This window comes from Daucus carota, chromosome 7 (assembly GCF_001625215.2).
Source record: "Daucus carota subsp. sativus chromosome 7, DH1 v3.0, whole genome shotgun sequence".
NCBI lineage: Eukaryota > Viridiplantae > Streptophyta > Magnoliopsida > Apiales > Apiaceae > Daucus > Daucus carota.
The window spans coordinates 37,776,881-37,792,621 of record NC_030387.2 but is presented as its reverse complement, the minus strand read 5'-3'; the positions used below and the strand labels follow the sequence as shown (position 1 = coordinate 37,792,621).

The 15,741-nt window shown below is 33.2% G+C and overlaps 2 protein-coding genes across 5 annotated transcripts; one reads left to right on the top strand and one right to left on the bottom strand.

Annotated features, from left to right (window-relative positions):
* The first annotated feature begins 1,426 nt into the window (after positions 1-1,426).
* LOC108196243 (AAA-ATPase At3g50940-like) lies at positions 1,427-3,380 on the top strand. Its single transcript, XM_017363435.2, has 2 exons — positions 1,427-2,544; positions 2,652-3,380. The coding sequence occupies exons 1-2, from the start codon at positions 1,528-1,530 to the stop codon at positions 3,111-3,113; spliced, it is 1,479 nt and encodes a 492-aa protein (XP_017218924.1). The 5' UTR covers positions 1,427-1,527; the 3' UTR covers positions 3,114-3,380.
* A 2,879-nt stretch (positions 3,381-6,259) lies between these two features.
* Positions 6,260-13,358, bottom strand: LOC108196245 (uncharacterized). Of its 4 annotated transcripts, none has more exons than XM_064081681.1 (13): positions 13,260-13,358; positions 12,235-12,293; positions 11,022-11,132; positions 10,126-10,179; positions 9,977-10,046; positions 9,835-9,890; positions 9,683-9,742; positions 8,706-8,804; positions 7,792-7,845; positions 7,662-7,710; positions 7,519-7,575; positions 7,382-7,440; positions 6,260-6,418 (listed from the first exon to the last, which is right to left on the bottom strand). In XM_064081681.1, the coding sequence occupies exons 2-13, from the start codon at positions 12,282-12,284 to the stop codon at positions 6,412-6,414; spliced, it is 726 nt and encodes a 241-aa protein (XP_063937751.1). In that variant the 5' UTR covers positions 12,285-12,293; positions 13,260-13,358; the 3' UTR covers positions 6,260-6,411. The 4 variants fall into 4 exon arrangements, with proteins under 4 accessions (XP_063937751.1, XP_063937748.1, XP_063937749.1 ...); XM_064081678.1 differs by lacking the exon at positions 13,260-13,358 and adding an exon at positions 12,953-13,253; XM_064081679.1 differs by lacking the exon at positions 13,260-13,358 and adding an exon at positions 12,953-13,253 and having other exon boundaries at positions 7,825-7,845.
* Positions 13,359-15,741: the final 2,383 nt, after the last annotated feature.

Sequence of the window (15,741 nt, the reverse complement as noted above, 5' to 3'; positions counted from 1 at the left end):
ATTTATGCTAAACAAGTAGAACATGTATGTTCTGCAAGATCAACAAATATTCTGCACACTAATTATTTTGTAAAATAATACTATGTTTTTATTGTTTTATTTTGTAAAATAATACTATGTTTTTATTGTTTTATTTGTCAAATGTATAAAATTTACAAGATTGTCAATAAAATAATGATCTTTCTATAACATAATACGTTTTGCAATGTTTTTAATGGGGTATTTTAGTTGTAGTACAAAAATGGTCCCAAGTCTCCAAGGAAAGGTCTCCATAGAAGTTATCCCCTAATTATTAGTATTATACTCCTATTAAAAGTATTGTATTCTCATTAAAAGATTTATATTGGTCAGGACTTTATAATATTCATGGATTGATTAAGATATTATGATTAAAAACGACTTCTATAGTTATTAGGATTTTATAATCATATAATTTTATATTTAATAATAATCATCATTAAACTATTATGAAAAATTTCGTATTGTTTAGAATTTTATAATTTATTATATCATTATGAAAAGGCTTTTATATTAATTAGGATTTTATAATTAAAAACTTCAATATTGATTAAGATTTTATAATTATCAGACTTCGATATTGATTAGGATTTTATAATTAAAGACTTCATTATACTATTTCTTAGCGTTACACTTAATAATATTTATTAGACGTTTAAAACAATTATGAATCAAAAAGAAATTAAGTTGTACTAAATATTGAATACCCTCTCATCCGATTTACGTGTTGAATTTTTTCCATCTATTTAGAATCAAAAACAACATTATGATTTTGTTAAAATAAAATGTATCATTTTAAAATAAATTCGTATCATAACATGCATTCCGAGAATATTTTTTTGAAAAATAAAATTTAAACAAAATTGAATATTAATATGTCGATGCATAATAAGTTTTGTATCTGAACAATAATAATTTAAATATATATATCAAAAATATTATTATCCCAATAAATTATAAACTTAAAAAATTTATACAATCCCGTGCTTGGAACGGGTCATAAATTAGTATAACTGTAATCAAATTCATGGATTTTATATAACCTTTTTGGTATTACTATACATATTACGTAAAAGAACGATAATAAATGGAATAAGAATTTGAAAAATGAAAAGAAAATATAAAAGTTGTGGTTGAACTTGAACAGTAAAATAAGTTAGTTTTTTTTTTTTTCAGGAAAATAAGTTAGTTTGAGAATAAACGAATTAGGTTAGTTTAGCGATCATGAATTTTGAACTAGGTTATTCGGAAGTGAATAAAGTTTAGGTTGGGAATAGCGCATTCACTATGCATGATATCCTTACAAGTTCAGACGCTCAAATCTGCATGATATCCTTAGTTCTTTCTTCTATTTAACTACCAGTTCATCAAGCTCTATGGTCAAGAAGTACTCTAGTTACAGTTTACTCTTACATTGTTTTTCAACTTCCTTGTGCTCTATATTGCTTCTAGTATAAACAACTCTACTCTCTTATTCCTGTACACATTACATCAATATCCTTAAGCAAAATGTCAATAACAAAACAAACCAGTAGGGCAACAACAAAGACCATCATATCCACCATTGGAACTATTGCTGCCACGGCTATGGTGGCACGTAGCATGGCCCGAGACTACGTGCCCTCTGAAATTCAGGATTACTTTCACCTTGGTCTCCGCCATTTTTTTAGTCACTTCTCCAATGAGCTCACTATGGTGATCAACGAGTATGAAGAGATCGAAAGAAATGAAATTTATGATGCTGCGGTGGTGTATGTGGGATCTAAGGTCTCTCCCAACACGCGTCGTCTTAGAGTTACTAAACTGAAACAAGAAAACAACGTCTCACTCACCATGGAGCGTGATGAAGAGGTGATTGATACGTTCAATGGTGTTGAATTCAAGTGGACTTGGGTGTGCCAACAACTGCAACAATCCAATACATACTACAATGATGACCAGAAGAGATCATTTCGATCTGAAGTCCGGTTTTTCGAGCTCAGTTTTAACAGAAAACACAAAGAACAAGCGGTTAATTCATACTTGCCATTTATCTTAAAAGAGGCTAAAGACAGGAAACAAGAATTCAGAACATTAAAGATATTCACTCTTCTTTCGCGATACGACTTCTCATCATCGCTCGATAAGTGGAAGTCAGTTAGTTTCGATCATCCTGCAACTTTCGAGACACTTGCGATGGATGCACAGCTCAAGGAGACGGTGATCAAAGACTTAGAGAGGTTCGTGGAGAGGAAAGAGAAGTATAAGAAAGTCGGAAAGGCTTGGAAAAGAGGCTACTTGTTGTATGGGCCGCCCGGGACTGGAAAATCCAGCTTAATTGCGGCGATGGCTAATTATTTAAAATTTGATATTTATGATTTGGAGTTGACGGATTTGAAGCAGAATTCAGACCTTAGGAAGCTGTTGATTTCCACCGCGAATAGGTCAATTTTGGTGGTGGAGGATATTGATTGCAATATTGAGTTGCAAGAGCGGGTGAGCGCAGGATCCGAAGACAGAAAGCCTCAGAGTAAAGAAAAAAACAGGGTCAGTCTTTTCTATAGCTTTGTTGCTTTTGTTATTCATATTAAGTTTGTGCCTGTTAGTATATTTTTCGACAGGTTTTGTAATTTTTGGAAAATGTACATGTGCAGGTAACACTATCAGGTTTTCTGAATTTCATAGATGGACTATGGTCAAGTTGCGGAGATGAGAGGATCATAATATTTACGACGAATCACAAGGAGAAGCTGGACCCGGCATTGTTACGTCCTGGGAGAATGGATATGCACATTCGAATGTCCTACTGTACTCCATGTGGCTTTAGACTTCTGGCTGGCAATTATCTGGGAGTTGAGGATCACAAGCTTTTTCCCGAGATTGAGGAGTTGATTCTGACTACAAAGGTGACTCCGGCTGAAGTAGCTGAGCAGCTGCTGAAGAGTGATGAACCTGATGTCTCACTTGATAGCCTGATCAGTTTTGTTCGTACAAAGAACAAGAAATATGAAGAGGCCAAAGCCAAGAAAGCAACAGCGGAGGTGGCTGCATCAGTCACAGAGGCAGCGAAAGATTGCAAAAAAGGCGATCAGAGTCAAGAATCTGACAAAATTTAAAAACCAGAAGTTTAGCGTACTAGAGCAAGTCCAATAATATTCTAAAATAATGTTATAAACTAAAATTTAAGACATTTAGAACAATGAGAAAGGAGTGAAGATTTAACCAAGAGAAAATTAGTGTGAAGAATTAACGAAGAGAAAATTAGTGTTGTCGTGTTTGTATTGAATATCTATATCTTATCTGAACTTATTTTTGAAGTACGATGTTGAAGAAGACAGTGAGAAAAACAGTATGAGATTTAATAAAATTATTCAAAACATTACATAGAAATTACGCAACAAACAAAATCAGAAGATTTAATCTCTGCGACCATTATAGCCCCTCAATTGAGACAAAAAAACATCCTGCAAGCCATTAGTTTTAGTTTTCTTGGCTTTTGGGATGAGTTCAACTCCAGGAGTAGTGTCATCCCCATCCGTGGTTTCAGCTCCAGGACTCACATCCTCCCCGGATTCAACAATAGTCATTTTCCTCTTCTTATCCTTGAGGAAATTGACAAGTCCTCCAAGACAAGCATCAGCATCACATGTCCTCATCAGTTCCTCAGCAACTTCAGCAGGCGTTGCTTCAACGCTTCCTAATAGCTCTTCTATCCCCCTGAAACTCCAGTGCTGGTGATTGATTTCCAGATAGGTGGAGGCCAATGTTTTGAAACCATTCATCGTAAGATAAGACATGTGAATGTGCATGTCCATTCGTCCTGGACACTTAACACTTAATGCATCCTGTTGATTCTAATTAACATTGTTTAATTTTTGAAGGTATAATTGTTCAAAATACAAGTCAATGGTTATTTTGTTGCATATGTGCGTATATACACGTACCTATCGTCCATGCTAATCATCATATGTACCAAAAAGTCTAAAAAATCGATTTTTCATCAATCTCTTACAGTAAATCATCAACTCTTCTGTACAAGTTGGGTTGAGGAACTCAAACAACCCGCTCTTTATTGTGGTTTTAGAAAGTTTGCTCCCGGAACCTAATTGCATTAACATAATTTATTTCCAACAGACTAACCTTATCGATATCGCACCATTCTACATAATTAGCTGAACCCTTACATATTTCTTAGAATTCTCTATAAATTCATCCCCCTAAAATAGTTTAATGGGAAATTCCTTGTTACATGTATTAACATCACAAAATAAACATAATAATATACTAGAACAGAGGAAAGTATATATTATTCATATTAAAATAAGTCCTTATGTACATCTTTAAAATAGACATAAATAAGATAAATTCTGACTTTAAATCAGTTTGATCAAGAACAAGTATGTATGAGGTATACGATCCATTCTTAACTAGATTAATCGATAGCAAATATATAAAATATAAACTATTTATGTTTAAACCACCACATACGTACGATTCATGCTCAAATCACTTTAAACTATTTTGTGATTACCGCTTGTTTTCTCATTTACCCTGATTTAATACTTTTTTGCCATTTTAGGGAATGAAACTGATGCTAAAATGATTTGGAAGATCCAAAACAAAAAAAAGGTATTTGCCAGCAATATCGGATTGGTATCACAGTTGAAGATCTTATTGAAATTCAACAACTTGAAGCACGGAGATAATTTAAAATTCATATTTTTTGGGTTTTGAGTACTTGCAGGTTACAATTTTGTTGCTACATACTTATATACCTTATTCAGTTACGAAATTATGCTCTTGTGATTATGTTTACAATTCTTTCTTGTTTTTCCCTTGCCAGACAAGTGTAAATAACATCGTGTTCTAGTTCAAGACTGCAAGTAATTAATTTGTCAATTATTACACGAGTTTTTTTTAATGTTTTTTCGAATGTAGGTTTTTCTTTCTCCTTATTATAGATGTAGTCTTTCTTCTTTTTCGATTACCTTGGTAAATTTACCGGATCATACAGTTAGGCCTCAATAAATTAATATTTGAGAATTTATTCATTTATATAGATTGTATTGTATTTGAGTGTTAGAACAGAGAACTGGTGAAGTGGGTGTTTGGCGGGGCTTTTAAGCCCCGCTTCTGGACTTTTAAGTTAGAAGCACTTATCGTACTGTTTGTGTAAAAAGTCGAGAATCACTTATAAAAAGCTACGATTCCTAGCTTTTGTTTCATGACTTCTACTTTTTTCCCAAACATTTTAATCACTTATAAGTCTTAATTAACTTCTAACTTCTACTTCACTTTTTTATTTTAAGCCAGAAGCTCTTATTTTAAACTCACCCAAACGGCCCCTTTATCTGTAAATAAGTTCAGTATCAATAGAATACTAAATTATTTGAATATAAGATGTTGCGTTTCTCCGTGGCAGCTGCACAAAATATATTGGCGTTTGTTTGTAGTTCCAGATAATAAGATGGAGTGCAAAGCAGATAAAGGATTTCAAAAACAGCAAGGTGATTCCAGATAAAGTAGATTTCAAAACCTCAAAAAAATGGGGTCAAATTTGAGGGTGGAATCATAATAATTGTCAAGTGTTTTAATTACGATTTGCGTCTTTATTAAAATGTAATGATTCATTATATTTTAAAGTATAATTTTAGATAATATCTCAAGAATCTTTAAAAAAAATGATCAGATATTCTCATATTTTAATATATTATTAAAAACTAAAAAATATATGCACCTGAAACTATAAATTTTAAAATATTTTAAAATCCAATCTAAATCCTGCGGTAGAGTGCATGCTCTTTTTTCTGCCAAATTCCTCTTTATTTTTATTTACTTAACAACCTTTTTACTTATAAACAAACCGAGTACTGAAATAACTTTTAAAATATTTATTTAGTGAAATAAGCATGCATACCGACAACCATGGCATAGATAAAAGAGTTTATTTAACCAAGAAGGAAATGTATTAGTCAACCGTCACGAGTCGACCCATTACTTTTTAGAAAATTTTCAGAATATCGTTTTAGAATCTGCAATATTTCTTTTTATTATTCCTCTCTGATTTGGAAATTGTTTGATATTTTTTCGACGCGGCATTTCTCTTGTTATTCCTCAACTAAATTACAAGCCTCCTTTCAATAGAGTACATTTTTTTTTTGTCCTTCACTTTTTTGACAAGACATTAGTTCTTTGGTAACTAGTGAATATTGTGCATCATTTTGAAGTTCATCCGTCAGTTGTGATGCTTAACATTGCAACATCCATAAAAGTAGATATTTCATCCCAAAAGGCACATACTTGAAAATTCATCAAACTACATGTGTTCTTGAAATTTTATCCAAGATGAGTACAAATAAAACACATCAATTTATCAGTCTTTGTACAAAAGTCTTCTATCCCACACAAGTCTTCTCAATCCCTGCACAGAAGATGATAAAATTAGATGCTATTAAAGCTTAAACCAGTAGCGGTCAAAACACCAATGTATAAAACAATCATAAATAACGAACTAGATGTTTGATATAAAGAATGCCACTGTTTTGGCAAGTCATATTGACTAAAAAGTGTATCAACTCATTCCATGAATCACTGTAGTCTGCCACAGCTCACAAGCATTACATGCATATTATAAACAATTATAATAAGCTGGCTAAAGAACACTCTTAAGTATGACTTAATAACAATGATCAACTTCATAAAAGCAACCACAAAAGAAAGGGACTAAGAAAATAATCCCTTTGACTTCTGACACAGAATTTTATAGTTGGTAGAGCAGATAAATACATAAATCTGCACTGACAAGAAACTAGAAAAGATTTACACTATTTTTGTGCCTAAAATTACAGCCATTAACCCATATATCTACTCATAAAAATGATATCCCCACAAAACAATCAGTATCTTTTTCTCATCAGATATAGAGAATAAGTACAGAATTACTATTAAACAAGCTATCGCAGTTGACTTGCCTACAGATAAAGAAGAGAAAACCAAACCAGTTACCACATTAGAAACATGATCCAAGAAGATAAAACAAAACCACACAAGACATTACCTATTTGTAAACAATGTCTCTGAGAATTGATACAATGATCAGCGAAAATTGGCTTTCGAGTGGGGCACTTGAAATTAAGAAATTAAACAGAAACATGCTTCTAAGTGGCACAAACTAAAACCAAGAAATTACATGACTGATCTGATTATAATAGTAGCCAATGACTTTTTTGGGTACTCTCTAAATTGTTTCTGAGGATATGCAGATTCAAACATAGGACAGTGACTGAAAACTAAGTTGCATATCAGAGGCTCATCCTTTGTTACATTGGATGGAGCATAAATGCCAGTACCACTACTAAATGCAAGAAACAAGAGAAAAACTTACAGATAGGTAAGTCCTTGAGCCCTCAATTTCTCAGCACTTTCAACATATGGAGCTTTGTCCTGCAAAAATTGAAATAGGAGAAATTTGAGATCTCGTGTCCCAGCATATCGATATTATTTTTCAGCAAAATTACTTACCGCATCACTCATACCCATCCATTCCTCCATGATAGCTTCTCGGAGATCCTCTGGCATCTATGATGAAAAAAGCACAAGAAAATACATTAATACTGGTTTAGAAAGGAATACTTAAAAGCTGACTAGAAAAATGGAGATCTTACTATCTGGCGTCGTGAATGCTTCTCATAATATTTTGCCTTAGAGTCCTTCCTATAATCAAAAAACAAAAATACAGCAAAATATACAATGCATAGACTGAAAAGGAAAAAAAAGAATGAAGTAAGAAGTTACAAGAAAAGGCAATAAGCGTCGTCATTCACTGACCAAACAGCTGTTGTGCATCCCCTAAATCATGATAAATAGATATTACTCTTCCAACAACTTGGTGTTTCACAGCATTTCAAAATTATATATATATATAGACACACACACACACACACATACATATGCATACATGATTTTGTTTGTTAAAGAAAATACAATGTACAATATAATATTTATGCAGTACGATAAAATATTAATGTAATAATATAGAATTGATAGATCCTAAAATACACTAGCACACCTTAAATAATGAACAATTTTAAACTGATCGTAGTCATCAGTTTCATTTTTATAGTCCTAACTTAGAATTGGCAGTATGGCTACGGCCTAAGTCTATCGGCACCACTTAAGGCCTTCCCTATGGATACGGCCTAAGGCCTTCAGCACATCCGAAGGCTTTCTTTCCCCATGGTTACGGCCTAACGCCTACTGTATGGCAACTGTAATTATATATTTTGTTGTTCTAATGACAGGAAATTTAAAAGTTACCAAATGTTTTCCGGAAATGTATGCTACAACAGTACTTTACTCATGTTGTACATTTTGGAATTACTCAAAACAAGTACAGTTCTTTTGAGTTCTCTTCATTTCAGACAAGCACATATTTTCTTTTGTTCATCACAAAGCCTTTTGTATATCTCCCTCAAGAATTTACATTCATGACTCGACTTTTCTATAAAAAAAAAAAGCGAGAGAGGAGGGAGAGAGGATAAGGAAAAGAGCAATCTTCTAATAATGTCCAGAGACTGATGATTATAATCCATACGGACAATAACCAATAATGTGGAACAGTCAATATTTATGTATATATTTATATTTGTTAGATTTGAAACCAGATTCAGATCAATATATCAATTTAAAAAAAACTTAGTAAAACTTACTTATCAGCCACTTCTTTAGTTTTTCCGGACTTGGCAATTTTTTTAGTTGTTCCGAACTTTGCTTTGTAACAGACTTCCTGTTCGTCATCCACAGCAGTCCTAATCAAATAAATAAATAAACAATTCTTAGCCAAGGAACCAGATTTAAATTAATTTTATTATAGACTTGATTGCACTTTAATGACCTCAATTTTGAATAGAAGTGAACAATTAATGAACCAAAATAATATTATTAACAATGATAATAAGCTGGCTAAAGAACACTATTACAACTTAATAACAATGATTAAATTCATTAAGCTACCAAAAAAAAGAACTAAGAAAATATTTCCTTTGACTTCTGACACAGAAATTTAAAGTTGGTAGAGCGAGTAAATACATAAATCTGCACGGACAGGAAACTACAAAAGATATACACTATTTTTGTGCCTAAAATTACAGCCATCAACCCATATATCTACTCATAAAACTGATATCCCCACAAAACAATCAGTATCTTTTTCTCATCGGATCTAATAGAGAATAAGTAGAGAATTACTATTAAACAAACTATCGCAGTTGACTTGCCTATAGATAAAGAAGAGAAAACCAAACCAGCTACCACATTAGAAACATGATCCAAGAAGATAAAACAAAACCACACAAGACATTACCTATTTGTAAACAATGTCTCTGAGAATTGATACAATGACCAGCAAAAATTGGCTTTTGAGTGGGGCACTTGAAATTAAGAAATCAAACAGAATCATGCTTCTAAGTGGCACAAACTAAAACCAAGAAATTACATGACTGATCTGATTATAATACTAGCCATTGATTTTTTTGGGTACTATCTAAATTGTTTGTGAGCATACGCAGATCTTCATAGGACAGTGACTGAAAACTAAGTTGCATATCAGAGGCTCATCCTTTGTTGCATTGGATGGAGCATATATGCCAATACCACTACTAAATGCAAGAAACAAGAGAAAACTTACAGATAGGTAAGTCCTTGAGCCTTCAATTCCTCAGCACATTCAACATACGGAGCTTTGTCCTGCAAAAAGTGAAATAGGAGGAGAAATTTGAGATCTCATGTCCCATCATTTTGATATTACATCGATATTACTTTTCAGCAAAATTACTTTCCGCATCACTCATATCCCTCCATTTCTGCATGATAACATCTCGGAGCTCCTCTGGCATCTATGATGAAAAAAGCACGAAAAAGTGAATTTATACTGATTGAGAAAGGAATACTTAAAAGCTAACTAGAAAAATGGAGATCTTACTATTCGGCCTCGTGGATGCTTCTCATAATATTTTGCATTCTTCTCATAATATTTTGCCTTCGAGTCCTTCCTGTAATCAAAAAACAAAATCACAGCAAGATATACAATGCATAGACAGAAAAGGAAAAAAGAATGAAGTAGGAAGTTACATGAAAAAGCAGTAAGCATCGGTAATCATTGACCAGGGCGCTGTTGTGCATCCCCTAAATCATGACAAAAAGATATTAGTCTTTCAACAACTTTATGTTTCACAGCATCTCAAAATTATACACACACACACACAGACATACATACAGACATATGCATACATGAATTTGTTTGTTAAAGAAAATAAAATGTACAATATAATATTTATGCAGTACAATATAATATTAATGTAATAATATATAATTGATAGATCCTAAAATACACTATCACACCTTAAATAATGAACAATTTTAAACTGATCTTAGTCATCGGTTTCATTGTTATGGCCTAACTTACATACATCAGTATGGCGACAGCCTAAGTCTATCGGCACCACTTAGGGCCTTCCCTATGGATACGGCCTAAGGCCTTCGCACACCCTAAGGCTTTCTTTTCCCATGATTACAGCCTAAGGCCTACTGTATGGTTACTGTAATTATATATTTTGTTCTAATGACAGGAAATTTAAAAGTTACCAATTGTTTTCCGGAAATGTATGCTACAACGGTACTTTACTCATGATTGTACTCATTTGGAAGCATATGTACTCAAAACAACAAGTACAGTTCTCTTTCTCTTCAATTCAGACAAGCACATATTTTCTTATGTGCATCACAAAGCCTTTTGTATATACCTCTCAAGCATTTATATTCAAGACTCATTAACTTTTCTATTAAAAAGAAGAAGAAGCAAGAGACGAGGGAGAGAGAACAAGAAAAAGAGCAATCTTCTAATAATGTCCAGAGACTTACGAATATAATCCTTACGGGCAATAACCAAAAGTGTGGAATTTTAAATTTGTTAGATTTGAAACCAGATTCAGATCAATATATCAATTAAAGAAAATAGTAAAACTTACTCATGAGCCACTTTTTTAGTTGCCCCAGACTTGGCAATTTTTTTAGTATTTCTGAACTTTGCTTTGTTCCTTGCTGTCGTGGAGGCTTCCTGTTTGTCATTCACAGCAACCCTAATCAAATAAATAAATAAACAATTCTTAGCCAAGGAATCAAATTTAAATCAATTTTATAATAGACTTAATTGCACTTTAATGGCCTCAATCTTGAATAGAAGTGAACAATTAATATACCAAAATAATATTTTTTAAGCATACAACTGCATTCCTTCAAATTTTATTAACCGACGTCAAATGATTGGAGGTATATTTGTCTCTTATTTTTTCACTTTATTTTACTTCTATTATACACAAAATTGTCACACTCAGCATCCCGCTGTTCATCACCCAATCACGATCATTGATGGGTCTCAATGTCGTCTCACGGACATCGCTCCATGCTTCTTGCTAATCATTATCACTTATCTTGGTTTAATTGCATCACCCTACCTTATACGAAAATGCTCAATCACTTGCTCAAATGAACTCTGTTGTACTAATATAGGTAAAATGGTATCTCTGGACAATTTTCATTGTCAACTGAGTATTATTATTTCGTACAAAATCTGTAAGATCACACCCTTATTCACCAGGTCATGAAAAAAAATAGCCTTCTCAGTACAATCACAACCAAATATCCACAAATTTAAGCTAGTTCAAGACCCAACATCTTTCCCATATATTTTTTCAAACACTCCCTTTCCCCTATCAAGCTTACTACTATCACAATAAATCAAGTAACGAACTATATACATATCTTCCTCAGAATCCATCTCCGCAATACATGCAAGAATATGAACTATCTTAAGAAATTCATCATTTTAGCACAAGCTAGATAAAAGCCAAAATATAAGATTCGTATTAATATATCGGGCCTAACAGCTTGTCTTGAATGTCAACAAAAAACTAGGTTGATTCATCAACATAATCTCCGATCAAACAATATAATAAACCCAACCATAAACTAAAGTAATAAGGCTAATGTGTGCATTTATGTGTGTAACAGCGCTAAAGTAATAAGGTTGGTCTGTGTATTTATATGTTAATTAAATTTGACGGAATGCAATCATCTTACTTGGTATATAAAATGAGTCATTCTTGTGCAAAATAAATATAATTGAGGTCAATAAAGTCCAGTAAAGTCTTGATAACAAAATAAAATTAGAAAAAAGCTTACTTAGTATCTGGTTTCTTAGTTGTTCCGGACATTGATCTGGTAGAAACCATGGTAAATACCTGTGATACGCCAAAATACATAAGTCCACAAAAAAGAGATTCAATTCCATAATACAAACGACAAACATGTTCCTCGGAAGTTTACAATATTCATCAATGGCAATAATAATTAATCCCTAATTGGAAACCTAAACTAATTTATCCCTAATTGGAACCCTAATTAACACATAATCAACACAGTTTCGAACTAATATCACATTCATATAAAAAAATCGAATAGTAATCGAACAAAATCACACAAAATAAAATGCAAATGAATCAATACTGTTTCTATAAATAATCATGCTCCAAATCTCAAGGATAATCCAACTCCAATTAATGTATTATTCCCAACACAATCAATCATTCAAACCGGAGCAATTTGTCAATGACTCGATAATAACTTCTAGATGTAATTCTAAAACAATTACCACAATTAAATCACAGAGCATATAACACTTATTGAATCATAACTCAAATATAATTCGCAATAATAAATTAATCATCCTTCCTCAGAAAAGCGGGACTGCAGTCCGGGAGCCCCCCCCCCCCCCCCCAAAAAAAAAAAAAACCATCCACACTCTTATTCCCACCCTCCTTTTACCAGCCCTGTAACCGCCATCGAAACCCTACCCACAACACTGTAAATCTCCATTTACAAACACACACAAAATACTCACCCCACAGCAGCCCCTCCTCGTTTCAACCGCATCGCCGCCCGCACCACACCCAACCATCTCCCTACGCCGTTCCTCTCCGGACAGTCACGGCGGCGTCACCGCCGTAGCAGCCCCCCCTCGAACCCCTCAATCGCCTAACCTAGTTATCCACCAACGCCGCCACACGACTCCGGCGAGCCCTAACCCGCTAATATCGTACACAACCACCTCAAACCCTTCGAAACTTCAATCCCCAACTCAGATACACGACAAAACATAAATAGAATATAGAAATTTGAGCGTTAAACACAAGAATCGAAGGAATTACTTTCGATTTTCTCCGTCAATACTCTCGGCGGAGACCTGTGTCAAACCCTAGCTTCCACCGATAGTAATACTCTGTGTTTATGGGTATACTGGTTGTTTTTGTTGCATATATAAAGGAAATAATAAGCTATCCGATAATATTTTTAAAATAAATTATTGAAATTATTTTAAAAAAATCATTTTTAAATGTCAAATAATTTTTAAAAAATAATTAATCCATTTCAAAAATAAATACTTGGATATTATATTTAATGTAAATAATTAAAATAATTCTTTTACAATATTTAAATATAAATAATTTCAAAATATAAAAATATTATCACTTGCATAGTTTTGTAATTTAATTCTGTATACAATAATTGATACAAATTAACTATGTTTCGAATTTAAAAGATAAACTAATATATCTAAAAATAATAATTATTAATATATCGGATCAGTCGTTCAAACAAGTATACATCACATAATACACATATCAATAAAATACATTTAGGAGAGGTGTTAATCTCTCCTAACCCTAATTCTCTCTGGTCTAACCTCTCTCTTGTCGTAGCCGCCCGGGGCTTCCATCGGCTTTCACCGGTGGAAAACCCCGAATCATTTGATTGTTCTGTTTTTCTTCCTAATTTTTGAATAATACATCTTCTCAGGAACTTTGATCTAAAACCATCGGAGATTTAGCTGTCTCTCTTCCAAGCGGGTGAATTTTAGCCTGATTTCTCTTGTTTTTGTGGTTCTGCTCCGGATCTGTTCTCGGGAGAATTCTTAGATCTAAAACTATTGGGGATTTCGTTGTCTTTCTTCTCTGTTTCAAGCGGGTGGATTTTCAGTCCGATTTCTCTTGTTTCTGTGGTTTTGCTTCAGATCTAAGGTTGTTTTCTCTCCCTGGTGAGAGTTTTGGTTTTCGGTTCTTAATTGTAAGTGGGGTTTTGTTGTCTTTTTTCTCTGTTTCAAGCGGGTGGATTTTCAGTCCGATTTCTCTTGTTTTTGTGGTTTTGCTTCAGATCTAAGGTTGTTTTCTCTCCCTGGTGAGAGTTTTGGTTTTCGGTTCTTAATTGTAAGTGGGGTTTTGATTTGGTGATGAGAGTTTGTATGGAATCGCCGTTTTGGTCGATAGCTCTGTCAGGGCATGATGAAGAGGGTACCAGTAATTCAACGAGGATGCATGAAGCGGGTACTTGTATTTGTATATACATTTTCTTCAAAAAATCGCTTAACTGTCTTTTTACGAGAACAGGCGATTGCAAATCACTGTTTGTTCGACTCGATCATTGGTGTAGATGACGTATGGCTTTTTATTATTAGATTAACACCTTTGTTTCAAAAAAATAAATATACATTTAGCAACTAAGTCACATAATTTCATAATTTTCACGTGATTGCATAAAATTTAAATATTATAAAAATAAAATAATAATAAAATTCTTGATTTTCACATTTATCATATTGATAAGGAATGGAACAGGGTCATTGGTGTCGGCAACTCCCGGTATGAATGTTGTTAGATGTAAATGGTCTTTTGCATAAAACGATATGCAAATGAAACAATTAAGAGATGTATTCTCATTCGGTTTTTCTAATGTGTGCCTAAGCGCGGGATTTTACAAGTTTGAAAGAATTTGATTGGCTCTCTTATCTTAATAACGATGGATCCCTTGCAAATGCAACAACCACATCAATCAAAATCTCCCAAACATAACAATTTCCGCGCATAGCATGGGCACATGGGCATACACTAGACATCACAGATAATGTTGCAATAGCTTTTACTTGAGCACACAATTGTGCTTAAGTTACTTTGATTGCTGAATATGAGGCCATAAGTCATTTATTTTTGTAGATGAAATTTGCAGTAATGAGGTGCATGTGTTTCCTCACAATACCATTGAAATAACTTCATTAAATTTTGAATAATAATCCAAAATGAATTGTGAACCAAGTTCAATTGTACTAGGAATATCGAGGTAGTGCTTGAAGATAAATGAACCATAAATAACATTAATCCTGAAAATTCATCATTGAAAACGCATATATGGATTACCATCACGAGAACAGACGAACATAGACATATCTTCAAGAAATAGAATTGAAGGCATGGTAGTTTCATTAAGCAGAATAAGATTTTTTATAAAAATATGTATTAGTTATAGAAACGGTACCTCACTCGTTCTTCGAGAGCTTGAAATTGTTGTTAAACTCCATTTTCTACGTTCTACAAAAAATACTCACGATGAACATTCAGACGATATCCACTCCTAGTAGTGTGACTGTCCACCTCCTCATCACAAGTTCTTTACTATTTACAAACCTCCCTTAAATTACACATGATAAAACGATATTAATATTTTTTTTTCTTCGGCATCAAACTATTTTTCACATATAGGGCTGTAAATCGATTCGGACTATCCGGTGTCTCGACTCATATTCGGCTCGAAAATATGATACACTCATATCCGTTTTGAAAATGATCCAAATCTAGCGGA